Consider the following 17,986-nt stretch of genomic DNA (forward strand, 5'->3'; position numbering starts at 1 on the left):
CGGGCAGGTAGCCTTCTCCTGGCATCCGCCAAATCCAAATTTATCTGTCGGGGTGCCAGATCGTGAAGCATCACTCCAGAGTCCAATGGCAGCAAGCTTTACACCACTCCAGCCGGTGTTTGGCATTGCACATGGTGATCTTAGGTTTGTGTGCGGCTACTCAGACATGGAAACCCATTTCATGAAGCTACCGACGAACAGTTATTGTGCTGACGTTGCTTCCAGAGGCAGTTTGGAACTCGGTAGTGAGTGTTGCAACCAAGGCCAGACGATTTTTATGCGCAGCGCATTTTAGCACTCGGTGGTCCCGTTCTGTGAGCTTGTGTGGGCTACCACTTCGTGACTGAGCTGTTGTTGCTCCTAGATATTTCCACTTCACAATAACAGCACTTACAGTTGACCGGGGCAGCTCTAAATTTGACAAACTGACTTGTTGGAAAGGTGGCATCCTATGACTGTGCCACGTTGAAAGTCACTGAGCTCTTCAGTAAGACCATTGTTTGACTATGGCGATTGCATGGCTATGTGCTCGATTTTATATACCTGTTAGCAACCATGTGACTGAAATAGTCAAATCCAATCCATTTTGTATTGTTACTGTGTAGCCTGCAGAACGTTACGTTCGTTTGTATTTTGTTGTTTTCTGGTGTTCATCTAATAAAGTAAGATGTACGCTTACAACGCTGCACCTTGGTCTCCTTATTCCGACGACGAGCGTAACACCTTCTGCACAACCTGGAACTCAGTACACACTGGACTCAGAGAAACACCTTTAGAATGAAAGCTTGCACATTCTGTACGTAGACATCTCTCTCACGATCTACACTACCATTTAAAAAATTTGGGGTCACCTAGAAATGTCCTTGTTTTTGAAAGAATAGCTATTTTTTGTCCATTAAAATACATAAAATTGATCAGAAATACATTGTAGACATTGTTGATGTTGTAAATGACTATTGTAGCTGGAAACAGATTATTTTTTTATGGAATATCTACACAGGCGTACAGAGGCCCATTATCAGCAACTATCACTCCTGTGTTCCAATAGCACGTTATGTTAGCTAATCCAAGTTTATAATTTTCAAAAGCTAATTGATCATTAGAAAACCCTTTTGGAATTATGTTAGCACAGAGTGTCTGAGGCATCAGCATTTGTGGGTTCGATTACAGGCTCAAAATGGCCAGAAACACATAACTTTCTTCTGAAACTCGTCAATATATTCTTGTTCTGAGAAATGAAGGATATTCCATGCAAGAAATTGCCAAGAAACTGAAGATCTCGTACAACTCCCTTCACAGAACAGCTCAAACTGGCTCTAACCAGAATAGAAAGAGGAGTGGGAGGCCCCGGTGCACAACTGAGCAAGAGGACAAGTACATTAGAGTGTCTAGTTTGATAAACAGACACCTCACAAGTCCTCAACTGGCAGCTTCATTAAATAGTACCAGCAAAACACCAGTCTCAACTTCAACAGTTAAGTTTGGGGGTTTTGATGTCTTATTTTTGTTTTCAATTCTATACATTTTGTTTTCAATTGTTTGGTTTTTGATTTTAACATCCATTATTTCACCCCGTCTCGAAAGTTTAATGTGTACTACTTTATTTTTCATGTCCACGATTTATTTTATTTTGAAGACATATGGTTTGAAATTGACCTCATAGTATTATATCAATGAATGTCACTTGACATCCACATATCTGGCATGGCAGGTTTGAATCAGTTGATGAAAAGGTCAGGATGAAAACGAGCAACAGACAACAATGGCCCACATGAACAGGGTTTGATGCTACCAGCTTCATAGCACAAAGAAGTGCAACCCTGCAAAAAAAGAACCTGACATCTTTTGCTGCTTGAGGGTATGACGCAAACAGACTTGGCAAGTTTGGTAAAGCCTTTATTGTGGTCTCGCACAACCTTGATGAGAGAGAATGTCAGTACAGTAAAAACAGGGAGAAAGGAAAACATCACCAAAAATCTAGTAAAAAACAAAAAAAACGAGTAGCCTATTTCCAGTTTAGTGTTCTGTCAGCCTCACCTACATAATTTACAGTGCATCTCTGAATAGCTAAGCTTTTGACCTTCTCTTATCATTTGCATAAAGGTTAGCAACAGTTGTTAGACATAGCGTTGCTTCAATATCAGTATCGATATCGGTTAATATAGTTCTTAATTCAATACAGTATTGCACGTTATACAATGGGACAATGCAATACAGCAGGATGGAGCTGTTTAGTGATTTGACATGAAATACAGGAACTACAAATGTATTGTTTTTGTGAATATTTAAGACACACAAATACCTCTCTCTAAGGTTACAATTACACCATAGTAAGTCATTAATAAACAAATGAGCTAAAGGCTGTGTAAAACGTTGCTACAAGTGAGGTAAGGGGTGTGTAAATAATAGTGGTGTATACGTAAGTAGTGGGGAAACAGGAGGGAATTGCAGTCCTGTTGCATAAATAGTGCAGGTAGACTTACGAATATTAATTAACCCTCCATGTTGTTTGACATGTGATCAGTGTAAGCCCAAAATCTGGACAGACATCAAAACAGCAGAGGGGACAACCCTGTCCTAAATTGAACCTGCTCATTTGCATTAAATCAGTATTCTTTAGCAATAACTGCAAAAAGAGTTAAGTATACTATCCTAATGATGATAGACAGGCAGCCATGTCCCTTCGGTGTCCCATTAACTAACACAAGGTACAAAACAGGCTGTTAGTTTCTCCACTAAAGAGAATGTGCTATAAATGGCAAATTCATTTAACTTGTTTGATTGCATTTTTGGGCTCTTTGTTGTGGTTTAGCTAGCTCAGGGGTCTCCAACATTTTCTGACATAGAGCTACTTTTAAAAATGTTGCGAGATACTCATTTATTTGTATTTCCTTTCTATCCTTTTCTGTTTCACTCTCAAAATTATAATAACTTATGGAGGACCCACAAAATTGGATGTTTAGAGTCCATGCCAATATATAAATCACATCAGTATACAATTTTTGAGGTTTTGACAAAAAATAACTAATATAAATGTTTGTGTGTGCACCTAGCAAGAGAGGAATGTGTTTGGCTAGCGACGTTGCTGTAGGCCTACTGCACATCACTGCAGAGTTTGCAAATCAAATGCCCACCCAGTTGATACAAATAATCATGATATCATTGTGTCTGGTAGACATACTTTGCAAAAACATTTAATGGAGAAATATTTTGGGAAAAGCCTTTATGTCTACACTCAAGATGGCTATCATTAGCATCGCTAACTGGTTAGAAAAGGTGATTGCCCTTAGCATGCACCACACAGACAGGGGCAAGATTGATGGAAATGAATTGGCAAATATTGTGTTATGTTTGGCTTTCTATGCCAATTGTTGCTAACCAGCTGTGGAATAAAGTCAATGTGGCTTTGATTGGATAGTACCCGGGACCTCGCAGTGTCTGATATTTTGTGATATTTGTTTATGACAGTTTGCGATTTCACAGTTTGTTTGGCAGGTTACTCCCAGGCGGGCTGCGAGATCGACCTGTTGGACACCCCTGAGCTAGCTAGACTCCTGCTTTAGAATTATTGATGAAAGCTATTGAATGGCTGATGGACAGAATAGCACTACCCTTCTTCCCTAGCATGATTTCTGTGGTCTGTCGGCATATATTATACATCTCTCACACACACACACCGCCAGATTGGTGTGTCTAGAGACACACACAGCAGGGTGATACTTTTGGGCTATTCTCTGGACCGTACCACACACATCTCTCTCTGTGTCTCTCTTATTGATTTATCTGTTTGGCATTACCAAGCAGTGTTGACTGACAGGTCTGCATGGCATGGGAAGACATCTCACCATGGTACACAAATATTCTCTCTCACGCAAGCTAGGTTTCCATCCAATTGGCTGACAAATTTTAATGTGAATATTCTAAAATCTAAATAAAAACAATATGCGCATTTTCCCACCAGAGATGTGATTCCATCATATTGACTTGTTGTCGATAAAAGGCTGTGTGATGATGTAGTGCACATAAAAATACCCTTTTCAGTTAAATTCCCATATACCGAAATGAAATGTGTCTCCATCCCACTTTCAACTCTACTGATGGTTTCCTTACAATTTTTTTTGTGTTATACAGCAAGTGCACCCACTCTTGCCAACAGCTCGCAGATACAGTGCGGTTATAGCCTAAATTATCTGATTATTATGGACAAAAGATCAATTATTTTTATTTGTCAAATGGCAGCCAAGGATCGATGATCATATCACCAGAATAAGACCATTGATATTTATTGGAAAAGAGCATCAAGCTCATCACCTTGCTCATCACCACTTTCACCACCAGGTGAAGTAAATCATGACATATTTCATCTGTAGCCTAATACTCTGCATACTTTCCAGAAGACTTGTAGTGGGAGGACCACACAACTTGTCATTGTGTGACATCGCGTGACTCGTTCAGTATGATGTTCATTATATACAGTTGAAGTCGGAAGTTAACATACACTTAGGTTGGAGTCATTAAAACAAGCTTTTCAACCACTCCACAAATTTCTTGTTAACAAACTTTAGCTTTGGTAAGTCGGTTAGGACATCTACTTTGTGCATGACACAATTAATTTTTCCAACAATTGTTTACAGACAGATTATTTCACTTATAATTCACTGCATCACAATTCCAGTGGGTCAGAAGTTTACATACACTAAGTTGAGTGCGTCTTTAAACAGCTTGGAGAATTACAGAAAATGATGTCATGGATTTAGAAACTTCTGATAGGCTAATTGACATGATTTGAGTCAATCGGAGGTGTAACTTGTTTATGTATTTCAAGGCCAAACTTAGTTCCTCTTTGCTTGACATCATGGGGGAAAGTCAAAAGAAAACAGCCAAGACCTCAGAAACAATTGTACACCTCCACAAGTCTGGTTCATCCTTGGGAGCAATTTCCAAATGCCTGAAGGTACCACGTTCAGCTATACAGACAATAGTACGCGAGTATAAACACCATGGATGTCACGATCATCGTATGACGGAGACCAAGGCACAGCGTGGTATGCATACATTCTAATTTATTTCAAGAATGAAATACTGAACAAACTAACTAAATAAATAACTAAACGAACTGTGAAGCTATACAAACGAGTGCTGAAAGGCAACTACTCATAGACAAGATCCCACAAACACCAAAGGGAAATGGCTACCTAAATATGACCCCAATCAGAGACAACGATAAACAGCTGCCTCTGATTGGGAACCATATCAGGCCACCATAGACATACAAATCACCTAGACCTACAAAAAACCCTAGACAATACAAAAACTAGCGTACCCACACTAGTGTCTGACAGCCCCTGCCCCCATGGGAAAATGGGACCACACAGCTGCCATACTGCTCAGGAAGGAGATGCGTTCTGTCTCCTAGAGATTAACTTACTTTGGTGCAAAAAGTGCAACCAATCCCAGAACAAAAGCAAAGGACCTTGTGATGATGCTGGAGGAAACGGGTACAAAAGTATCTATATCCACAGTAAAACGAGCCCTATATCGGCATAACCCGAAAGGCCGCTCGGCAAGAAAGAAGCCACTGCTCATAAATCACCATAAAAAAAGCCAGACTACGGTTTGCAACTGCACATGGGGACAAAGATTGTGCTTTTTGGAGAAATGTCCTCTGGTCTGATGAAACAAAAATAGAACTGTTTGGCCATAATGACCATCATTATGTTTGGAGGAAAAAGGGGGAGGCTTGCAAGCCGAAGAACACCATCCCAAACGTGAAGCATGGGGGTGGCAGTATCATGTTGTGGGGATGCTTTGCTGCAAGAGGGACTGGTGCACTTCACAAAATAAATGGCATCATGAGGTAGGAAAATTATATGGATATATTGAAGCAACTTCTCAAGAAGCTTGGTCGCAAATGGGTCTTCCAAATGGACAATGACCCCAAGCATACTTCCAAAGTTGTGGCAAAATGGCTTAAGGACAACAAAGTCAAGGTATTGGAGTGGCCATCACAAAGCCCTGACCTGGAATCCCATAGAAAAATTGTGGGCAAAACTGAAAATGTGTGTGTGAGCAAAGAAGCCTACAAACCTGACCCCAGCTCTGTCAGGAAGAATGGGTCAAAATTCACCCAACTTATTGTGGGAAGCTTGTGGAAGGCTACCAGGAACGTTTGACCCAAGTTAAACAATTTAAAGGCAATGGTACCAAATACTATTTGAGTGTATGTAATCTCCTGATCCACTGGGAATGTGATGAAGGAAATAAAAGATGAAATAAATAATTCTCTCTGCTATTTTTCTGACATTTCTTATTCCTCAAATAAAGTGGTGATCCTAACTGACCTAAGACAGGGAATTTTCACTATGATTATATTTCAGGAACTGTGAAAAACAGAGTTTAAATGTATTTTGCTAAGGTGTATGTAAACTTCTGACTTCCAACAGTACATATTTTGGCATAAAGTGTGTCAACAGACATTTCTCACATAATTAATTTTACCGACCCAAAATAATCCCAATTTGCGTATTTAGTTTTGTCGACATTTGGAAAGTTTTCATCATTCCTGTCATGAAATGTTTTATCTGACATTTACTTTACATGCATAAAAAGGTTGGATGGAAACCTGGTCACACACACACACACACACACACACACACACACACACACACAGAGGCAGCCATCTTGTTTTTCCGTAGGGGACAGGTGGATCAATGTCCCTGGGGACTCTCCAGAATTGTGTGTATGCTTTTTTTTCATGTGTGCATGTGTAGTTTGTATTATTGGGTATTGTAAAACAGAGAGTGACACAGTCATAAACCTACAGCCATAGCCCCAATGCATGGAAGCTGCCATAGTCTCTGTCAGAAACCATTTAACACACTCTCCATTTCTAGAGGCATTCAAACATTAACCATTGTTCTGAAGAGGAGATAAACACAACCCTCAAACTCCTCAAATCCTCAAACTGAACTTAGCCCTGATAACTCAAAACACACAAAAACCTGTGATGTTCAATAATGTTGTCTTAATCAGTCCACTACCGAACCAAAACTATCTAGTAGATACTATATGGTAAACCTATGTTACTCAGTGTTCAGGAGTTCACTGTGAGTTTAGTGGTGCCTGTCACTTGGTCTGAAAGAGGTACATCAGGGAGTTTAGTGGTACCTGTCACTTGGTCTGAAAGAGGTACATCAGGGAGTTTAGTGGTACCTGTCACTTGGTCTGAAAGAGGTACATCAGGGAGTTTAGTGGTACCTGTCACTTGGTCTGAAAGAGGTACATCAGGGAGTTTAGTGGTACCTGTCACTTGGTCTGAAAGAGGTACATCAGGGAGTTTAGTGGTACCTGTTACTTGGTCTGAAAGAGGTACATCAGGGAGTTTAGTGGAAGGACATACTCTAGAGGAAATACTTTAAACTTTCTAGTGAACGGTTGTTCTTTAAACCCATTTCCCTGTTTAAGCAGAAAACTCCACTCCTTATTTCTTTCCCCAATCTGCTTTTTTTCTTTCATTCATTTTTTACGCTCTGGGAGGAATTTAACATTTCTGAGGTCATGTAAGCCTATAGTCAAACCATGTGCTGCAGTTTCAATGGAAGGACCCATGTGAGTTTGAGTAGAGTTGAGTGGAACATTCTTTCAAAAAACATGTACAGTACATGTGAGAGATTAGCAAAGAGAAACTATGAATGTTAGTCATTCTTTTTCTGCATAAGACAATGTGCAATAAAAGGCTGCTTAGCAAGTGACTGGACATTTTATAAAGGATAAAACAGTCCTTCAGTGTATCTCAGTCATAACCTGTAGGTGCCATTTTGAATAGATGTGCACTGTACCTTTGCATTTCGTAAATTTTAAGACAGGACTATGCTACATATTCTGTTCAGTTCAGCAGAAGTTCAAACAATAGTTAAGGGCAGTTCCTGAATGTCCATAAGGAGCTGTGGGCACATGCACATATGGACACACACATGGTGAGCAGGAACCACGAGGAGGTGGAAGAGGAGGGATGTTATACAGTATATAACATGTCATGTTTGATTCATGTGAACACTTCAGTGGATCTTTGGCATTGGGATGCGTGAGTGGCTGGGGGGAACCAAGACTCTGGCTCTGAGCAGTCCCAGGTCTGGCATTTCCAGATTAGGGCTAGGAGGGCTGGTTCTCCCAAGGTCCCTCCTGACCCCCAGAGCGTGGGGCTTAGCGAGCACCCCGTGGTCCAGAGACGGGCTCACCGCCTGGGGACCAGAATTGAAGCAGGGCAGGCCCCTGGAGGGAGGCGGCAGCTGCTTGGTCCTGTGGTTGGCCAGCAGCGCTGAAGACTCCGATCGAAGAAGAGAGCCATTAGTGCCCCCCTGAGGCAGAGCCAGGATGGACACACGCTTGTGGAGGCGTGGCGGCTGCAGGATGCGAGGGCAGCCAGGGCCCTGTGGCCCCAATGGAGAGGCTCGCTGCCCTCCCTCTGGCCTGGACAGAGCTCTTGGGGTTGGGCTGCTGGCTGCAGCAAGCCCCTGGGTGGGACTGGGGGTGGTTCCAGGCCACTCTCTGATATGTTTGTTGAGCTGGGTGCTAAGCAGCACACTCAATTCATCTGGGTCAGGCACTGGTGGAGTGTCCACACCCATGGCCAGGCTTCCAGTGGGTGGGTCAGAGTCTGTGCAGTGGGATCCATCTTCCCTGGTCCTCCTCCCTCTCTGGGGGTCACTGTGGCCCTCGGTGTGGGCTGTTTTTACTAGTCTTTCTTGGGTGAGGTGCTCGTGGTGGCTGGGGCTGGAAGGCTGTATTTGTGGCTATGAATTAAAAACAAAAATAAACACATTACTATCAATTCACTGAGAATGTTGAGATATAAATATATTGTGTACATCACATATGAACTTCTGTCAGATAGAATGGAATATACATTTTTACTGCATTCAATCTCTTTATGCAGTTCCTGATACATCCCTGCCTTTAGTTGAAGGAGGCTAATCCAACAGTTTCTGTTCCAGACACAACCCACCATTAGTTAAAGTCATTCAATCAAATATTTTTTTAAAGTATTCACTTTCTGAGATCTGTATTCAAACATTTTTTTAAGTAGTTGCTTTCTCAAATCTGTATTCAAATATTTTTGAAAAAGTAGTCATTTTCTGAGATCTGTATTCAAATAGTTTTCAAAAGTAGCCATTTTTTGGGATCTTAATTAAAATAGTCACCTCCAAAGTAATTATGTGTTCCCCCCATAAAATAGTTACTTTCCACAAAGCATATTTAAAAACTATAGTTATCGCAGGTCTGGCAGGAACACTAGGTAGACTCCAAAATCAACCCACAGCATGCATCTGCACATCAACACTGGCATGCTTTCATCGTGCCATGTCATGCCATGCCAGCGTGCAGGGCCCAGGGTGATGGTAGAGGTTAGAGAGATGGGAAACGCTTACTGTACCACGCTTTGGCAGTGATGTAGAGAGAGATGGTATGGAGTAATTTCAGTACCAACTCAAATTGTAATTGAATTCCATCATTTTGAATTTGTATTAGGATATTGAATTTGAAACTAATATTTTTGTATTTGTAATGCACAATTGAATCATTGAATTCATAAATGTAACTTGTCTTTCATGATTTGAAACTAAAGGAATATTGCATTCAGTTTAAAAATGGTATTTCAATTTAATTGAATATTCAAATTCAATAATTATATGTTCAGTTTCAAAATGGTAGATATCATATAAACGGCGAGTAGCAGCAGTGTAAAAACAAAGGAGTGGGAGGGTCAATGCAAATAGTCCGGGTGGCCATTAATTGTTCAGCAGTCTTATGGCTTGGGGATAGAAGTTGTTATGGAGCCTTTTGGACCTAAACTTGGCACTCCAGTACCGCTTGCCATGCAGAAGCAGAGAGAACAGTCTATGACTTGGGTGACTGGAGTCTTTGATCATTTTAGATTTTTTTTCTCCCCAATTTGGTGGTATCCAATTGTTAGTCGTTACTGTCTTGTCTCATCGCTACAACTCCCGCACGGACTCGGGAGAGGCGAAGGTCGAGAGCCATGCGTCCTCCAAAACACAACCCAACCAAGCCACACTGCTTCTTAACACAGCACGCATCCAACCCAGAAGCCAGCCGCACCAATGTGTCGGAGGAAACACCGTACACCTAGCGCGATGAGACAAGGATATCCCTGCCGGCCAACCCTCCCTAACCCGGACAACGCTAGGCCAACTGTGCGCCGCCCCATGGGCCTCCCGGTCGCGGCCGGCTGCGACAGAGCCGGGGCTCAAACCCAGAGTCTCTGGTGCCTTAGACCACTGCGTCACCCGGGAGGCTGTCTTTGATAATTTTTGCATTAATTGTCAAGTTAACAAACTATTGTGGCGCCCTCTGTGATGTGGCCGGGGAAAGCCACTGTTTAAAGCGTCAGTCAAGCCCCACAACCAGCATTGTAGGCTACAGGGCTACGCACAGACCTGAGGCCACTCTGCCTCGTTAGGCTGCACATTTTCAGGGGCTGTTTCAGTGCAGCACAGGGGAGCCCTTGGTGGACGCCGGAGGCTGAGCCCTACAGACATTTGTTTGAAGTCCTGGTCATTGGGTTCTCCGCAAGAAGAAGTGACCGGACTACAAGTGAAGTTGGTAAGCTGGGTAGCAGCCCAGCTTGTTTTATTTTGAAGTTAAGGCTAACTCTAGGTTCAGTTAAGTAAAGTGGGAGAGTGTTTTGTTTTCAGTTAATGTTTGAGAACCAGCTTTGTGAACCTTTATTTTGAATAAATACCCTGGTTTATGCTGTGCCCCTGTGTATTGGAATTCTGTCTGTTTCTCCTCGATGCCTTTCTATCAGCCACGCCTAGCGAGTCATTATACTATATATTCAACTTTTCAGATGCATTCAGATTCAGTTTTCAAATTCAGATTCAAAACCTGAGACAACATCCTGGTAATTTGACAGACAGGAATGGTAGAGAACAGATATAATCAAATGTGTTACGTGGAAAACAGAAGCTTCAGACAGGAATGGTAGAGAACAGATATAATCAAATGTGTTATGTGGAAAACAGAAGCTTCTGTTGGTTTCTGAAGCCAATGTGGCATGTTGAATTTACATTTTTTGGGGGACTCTAGCATTTCCACAATTTTGGCTATAAGCAATTATGAAAAAGAGCTAAGACTCTTCTCGAACTCAGGACCTCTGCCTCACAAACACACATGACCACCCTCCTTGACAATGTACTAACCGTTTGAGCTCTCTAAAAATATCAAGCTAGCTACGGAGTGAGTTTACGGTACGCTCTTCAATTTATGAAATCAATGATTAAATTTGTACATTACGAATCCACAAATATTAAATTATTATCCTAATACAAATGCAAAATTATGCAATTCAAATCAAATTGGCACTAAAATCACTCTATAGATGGGATGAGAGAGAGATAGGAGATAAGGCACAGTAGCAGAAAGCAGACTGACAGTGGAAGAGAGACACACACACACATTTACATGTATGCACAGTACAGACATGCACACACACATCTAGGACGCGCGCTTCCATGCATGCAAACACGCATGCACAGACACTGTTAAAACAGGGTTAACAGAGTTTGGTAGCTGAAAAGGAGCAATTGCATCAATGAGTGATGACATCTTCAATGGCATCCACATTTTTACAAACAAGTACTTTGACCACTCCATCATACTGACTCAGTCTCCCAATCAGGCACAGAAAAGGACAGACACACTTACATCACACCGGAATTCAAGGGTTAAATAGTTCATGCAAACAAGCTCAATCCAGTGCAAGCTCAGAAGCCAGGGCATTTGGCCATCCAGTGCATCTACTGTATTCATGTCATCCTAACTCCTGCCCACACTTCTCCTCTCTAAAATCCAATATTGTACAAGCAAGAAACCCCAACCGAGTTGTTTACATCTAGCATTGACAACAGGAGCTCCACAACAACATTACTCCATTGAGAAACATGAGTCACTTCACTTCTCTTTTGACTCTGCCCTTTCCTTTTTTATCTCTCCTGAATTCCACAATGTTTTAATGACTGCATGAATAATTCTCTCTCTCTCTCTCTCTCTCTCTCTCTCTCTCTCTCTCTCTCTCTCTCTCTCTCTCTCTCTCTCTCTCTCTCTCTCTCTCTCTCTCTCTCTCTCTCTCTCTCTCTCTCTCTCTCTCTCTCTCTCTCTCTCTCTCTCTCTCTCTCTCTCTCTCTCTCTCTCTCTCTCTCTCTCTCTCTCTCTCTCTCTCTCTCTCTCTCTCTCTCTCTCTCTCTCTCTCTCTCTCTCTCTTTTCTAGTTGAATTAGGACCTTGAAGTGTCAATGATGCCAAACCCGACAAATGCACCCCTTTGATTGACAGCGGGGGTGCCCATTATTATTGTCAAATCTAATTAAACACAGCCAATAGACTGCCGTGGTTGTGGAAATGCACCCCAAATCCCAACTGTTATGCTTTGGATGATGCCCAACCAGAGCCCTGTAGAGAAACATCAAAAGAATGTAATTTCTCTCTTTATTTATCATTATTTTTTTCTCCTCTTCTCCGTCACCCTCAGTTCTTCAGTAGAACACAACGTATTCATAATAGTGGGGTTTGGTAGGAAAGAATGGCAATATTTGCACTGTGATTGCTAGTCTGCTTCATTTTAAATGAAAATGTCTCAGGAACTTGCTAAAGTAAATGATAAACAACCAACTGTTCACTATTACCATGTAGTGATTGTACTGTAGATAAAAGACGAGGTCTTGATTTGGGTGTCATCCAAGTAATTAGCTAGGCTTGTTACTTTACGCTGAGATGTGTCAGATAACGATCCAAGTCAATTTACAAAAACTACCCACTGCTTTTGCTTACTCAACCATGCTACCTACTGATTTCCCTACACACACTTTGTTCAGGTGAATGAACTGAACATCACTCATCCACTTCACTGATGAAAGCAATGGGTAGATCACATAGAGGAAGGGAGTAATGATGGAGAGAAGGGGGGCAGAGACAGGGGATAATGGAAGCAGACAAGGCAACGGGGGCGGGGGGCGGGGGGGTAGTGACTCACTCTGTCTGCGCTGGGGCATGCTGGTGCGGGGCAGACCCTGCCCGGGGGAGAAGAAGGGGGTGGGCAGCAAACCCTGCACAGAGAAAAGACAATGGAGGTATGACGTATAGTACCAGTCAAAGGTTTGGAAACACCTACTCATTCCAGGGTTTTTCTTTATTTTTACTATTTTTTACATTGTAGGATAATAGTGAAGACATCAAAACTATGAAATAACACACATGGAAACATATAGTAACCAAAAAAGTGTTAAACAAATCAAAATATATTTTAGATTATTCAAATTAGCCCCCCTTTGTCTTGATGACAGCTTTGTACACTCTTGGCATTCTCGCAACCAGCTTCATGAGGAATGCATTTCAATTAACAGTTAAAAGTTAAGTTAATTTGTGGAGTTTCTTTCTTTCTTAATTAATTTGAGCCAATCAGTTGTGTTGTGATGGTAGGGGTGGTATAGGCCGCAGATAGGCCTATTTATTGGAAGAAAAGTACAAATAGGCAAAGAGAAGTGACAGTCCATCGTTACTTTAAGACATGAAGGTCAGTCATGGTGGAACATTTTAAGAACTTTGAAAGTTTCTTCAAGTGCAGTCGCAAAAATTATCAAGCGCTATTATGAAACTGGCTCTCATGAGGTTTGCCACAGGAAAGGAAGACCCAGAGTTACCTCTGCTGCAGAGGATCATTTTATTAGAGTTACCAGTCTCAGAAATTGCAGCCCAAATAAATGCTTCACTGAGTTCAAGTAAACAGAGTCATCTCATCTGTTCAGAGGAAACTGCAAGAATCAGGCCTTCGTGGTTGAATTGCTGCAAAGAAACCACTACTAAAGGACACCAATAAGAAGAAGAGACTTGCTTAGGTCAAGAAACATGAGCAATGGACATTAGAACGGTGGAAATCTGTCCTTTGGTCTGATGAGTCCAAAATTGAGATTTTTGGTTCCAATCACCATGTCTTTGTGAGACACAGGGTAGGTGAATGAATGATCTCCACATGTGTAGTTCCCACCATGAAGCATGGAGGAGGAGGTGTGATGTTGTGATGTTGTAGGGGAGCTTTGCTGGTGACACTGTTAGTGATTTATTTATAATTCAAGGCACACTTAACCAGCATGGCTACCACAGCATTCTGCAGCGATATGCCATCCCATCTGGTTTGCGCTTAGTGGGACTATCATTTGTTTTTCAACAGGACAATGACCCAACACACCTCCAGGCTGTCTAAGGGCTATTTGACCAAGAAGGAGAGTGATGGAGTGCTGCATCAGATGACATGGCCTCCACAATCACCTGACCTCAACCCAGTTGAGATGGTTTGGGATGAGTTGAACAGCAGAGTGAAAGAAAAGCAGCCAACAAGTGCTCAGCATATGTGGTAATAACTTCAAGACTGTTGGAAAAGCATTCCTCATGAAGCAGGTTGAGAGATTTCCAAAAGTGTGCAAAGCTGTCATCAAGGCAAAGGGTGGCTACTTTGAAGAATCTCAAATATAAAATATATTTTGATATGTTTAACACTTTTTTTGGTTACTACATGATTCCATGTGTTATTTCATAGTTTTGATGTCTTCACTATTACTCTACAATGTACAAAATAGAATAAACAGAAAAACTCTTAGTAGGTGTGTCCAAACTGTGGACTGTTACTGTACATGGATATAGAGATAGGTCCTATACATGTGAGAGTATAGAGTCACCATACCGCACACATACAGTATACAAACAGCACATAAACAGGAACACATACTGTCATACAAACAAAGACCCCCCCCCCCCCCCCCCCACACACACACACACACACTCCCAGAAAAACACACACTGTTACCATGCTTACCTCTCCCTCTCTATTTCCTTGCTCTAGGATATTAATGCAAACATATTCCCTTTTTGAAAGGCATACAAATGAAAATGCATGAGGTTCTTATGTGAACCTCACTCCAATATCTCATTCCTTTCTTTTCCATCTCTGTCTCTCTCACTCACTCTCTTTCCCACAGTCTATTACATTTAACACTGTAGAATCAGACCGACTGTTTGTCTGTGTGTGAGGGTGAATGCCTGTCCTCAATAACCGGCTCAATCCCACCTGAACAAACCCAAACTGTGCATAAAGATAAAATCATCCTGTGTAGAAGAAGAGTGGAGGCTCTTCTTGACTGTCAACAGGTAATCTCCTTCTCATGACTGTTTGGTGCTGCTCTTAAATTGGCCACATCTCCTCAAACCGAGAAGGACGCATAGGCACAGAGTGAGAGAGACTGGACTCTCTGGGATGCCCGAGCAATTTCAGAGACAACCGCAGTGAGGGAAGTGGAGGACAAATGAGGTTTCTGATCGACTTCCTCCCTGTTTTTTCTGTACTACACAATTACAGCAGGGTCCTTCTGTGCTGCCACCTGCCACAGCTTAATTTGCAGAAAGGAAGGTTTGAATTGGGAAAGAGAGCCTAGCACTGACAGTGGCTGGAATTTTCATTGAGCTGTCTCAGCTCAGGGCAAGCTTTCCTGTCTTCATCTTACATTCTGGTGTGAATACGTAGCTACTTCCCAGTTCTGACAGGTCTAGAAGGAACCCTTTATGTAAGGAGTATGGGATTCTCTTTCATTAGGAAGTACGAGCAAAGAACTAGCAATAATCATAATGGTGTTTTGTATGGAAAGTTTCAAACACACACGTAGGCTAACTCTATAAATTACCATGAACTCTACCAGAGTTATTAGACGGATTTGACTTTCATCATGATGTCATTAGCATGCTTAACATGTCAGTGTGAAGCATTCAGAAACTGTGCATATTGTTGTTGATTTTCTCGTAATTAAGTGTTAGTAAAGCATAAGCCGTTATGCTAGTAAAGCGTTAGCTTCCCCTTTCATCTTACAAGCTGGTGTGAGTCCTTATTTGAGGAGCATGTTGTCATTGCTCATTATAAATTGTCAAGGCATTAGCAGCTCTGCTAGCAGTGTCCTGAAGGATGTCATGGCTGGCTTGATAAATCTTACTTAACTCCCCTAATCATTCACTACAAGAAGGACTTTCAGCTAGATTGAGGAAAATAACAAGACATACAGTACAACCAAGGTCTGAACATTACTTTTTACTTCGGTAGTCACAATTACATTTGCACCTGTCTGATATTATGAAGTTGATTTTCAAAGCAGAGTTTTGGTGGTAGGTGTGGGCAGTGCAGTGAGTGTGGAATCTCTGGGGGTGGGAGAGAGAGGCGGTATGGGGGACTAATGTCAGGACCTCTCTGTGAAAACCACCCATCATTCTAGATTAGAATGCTGGACACAAGCTGTTCTGTCATTGCCTCTTTCTCTCTCTCGCTCCCTCTCCCTCTACAAACCAACCTCCTGCTGACAGAATGACAAGAGCATTGTGTCTGATTACAGCTTAGATAATGACAGAAAGAAAGAAAGAAAAAAAAGAAAGAAAGAAAGAAAGAAAGAAAGAAAGAAAGGGGAAGGGAGAGAGATAGAGAAAAATAAAAGAGAGAAAGTTGGAGGAGGAGAGAGAGAGAGGTAGACAGAGGGGGGGGGGGTGTAGCAGTACTTAGCCTCTTGTCTTGGTCTGATGAAACACAAGGTTTTGCATTCGATTAGTCTTCCTGCCAGCACTTGTTTGCTTGTTTGTTTTAATGAGGCCATTCGGCATTCCCCTGTTTACTAAGCCCTTTGTTCAGAAGCATCTTCTCCTTGCCTCTGTACTCTATCTATCCTGCACCTCCATGCACGCACAAACATACTCTGTCTCTCTCCATGTCACTCTAATCACTGCATTGAGTTAACAGTAGGGTTGGGCGATTTTACGATTGCATCATCTATCGACGATGTTTGACAGCTATCGTCGATATTTGACTAGTCATTGTCGATAGTGACGACATCATGAAGTCCGATTTAGCATATTTGAACTTGACTGCACTGACGGAGTCTGGCAGCGCACAACAGTACAGCACAGTGAGGTCAGGGCACAGTGGAGGCCTGTCAAGTTCTTCCACACCGATCTAGACAAACCATTTCTGTATGGACCTCGTTTGTGCATGGGGGCATTGTCATGCTGAAACAGGAAAGGGCATTTCCCAAACTGTTGCCACAAAGTTGGAAGCACAGAATCATCTAGAATGTCATTGCATGCTGTAGCGTTAAGATTTCCCTTCACTGGAACTAAGGGGCCTAGGCCGAACCATAAAAAACAGCCCCAGAACATTATTCCTCATCCACCAAACTTTACAGTTGGCACTATGCATTTGTACAGGTAGCCTTCTCCTGGCATTCGCCAATCCCAGATTCGTCAGTCAGACTGACAGATGGTATAGCGTGAGAACGCGATTCCACTGATCCAGATGTCAAGCCCTGACCTTAGTTATCTCGACGAGGGTCAGTATGCTTGTTTTGTCTTGTCTAAGGTTTTTGTATGTCTAAGGGTGTTTGTAAGTCTAGGCATATGTAGGTTTATGGTGGCCTGAATTGGTTCCCAATCAGAGGCAGCTGTTTATCGTTGTCTCTGATTGGGGATCATATTTAGGTTGCCATTTTCCCTTGGGTATTGGTGGGTTCTTGTCTATGTGTAGTTGCCTGTCAGCACTCGTTTACATAGCTTCACGGTTTGTTATTTTGTTAGTTTGTTCAGTGTTCTTCCTTCATTAAAAGAAGAATGTATGCATATCACTCTGCGGCTTGGTCTCCTCCATACAACGAACTTGACACCAGAGTCTAATGGCGGTGAGCTTTACACCTGTAAGGAGTGCGTATCTGGTGGCAGTGAATTCAGGCCCAGGAGAGCAGAACTTGATAATAGCCGGAGCAGTTTAATAGTAAAACCAATGGCATAAGAAATGCAAAGTATGGGCACAATAACCCGACGCGCACAAGTCAAACAAAATGTGCACAAGCACTTACAATAAACCATACCACACAAAGACATGGGGGGAACAG

The 17,986-nt window shown here is 42.1% G+C and overlaps 1 protein-coding gene across 3 annotated transcripts in view; it reads right to left on the minus strand.

Annotated features, from left to right (window-relative positions):
- Positions 1 to 7,111: 7,111 nt before the first annotated feature.
- LOC110502513 (serine-rich coiled-coil domain-containing protein 2) overlaps positions 7,112 to 17,986 on the minus strand; it is a 35,620-nt gene continuing 24,745 nt past the window's right edge. For 2 of the 3 annotated variants that reach the window (XM_036960215.1, XM_036960214.1), the window contains exon 7: positions 7,112 to 8,792. In XM_036960215.1, the coding sequence (XP_036816110.1) occupies positions 8,058 to 8,792 (735 nt within the window). In that variant the 3' untranslated portion in view covers positions 7,112 to 8,057. Of the gene's footprint in view, positions 8,793 to 13,050; positions 13,124 to 17,986 lie in introns of all 3 variants that reach the window. The other variant, XM_036960216.1, reaches the window with a different exon arrangement.

Source organism: Oncorhynchus mykiss, chromosome 23 (assembly GCF_013265735.2).
Source record: "Oncorhynchus mykiss isolate Arlee chromosome 23, USDA_OmykA_1.1, whole genome shotgun sequence".
Taxonomy (NCBI): Eukaryota; Metazoa; Chordata; class Actinopteri; order Salmoniformes; family Salmonidae; genus Oncorhynchus; species Oncorhynchus mykiss.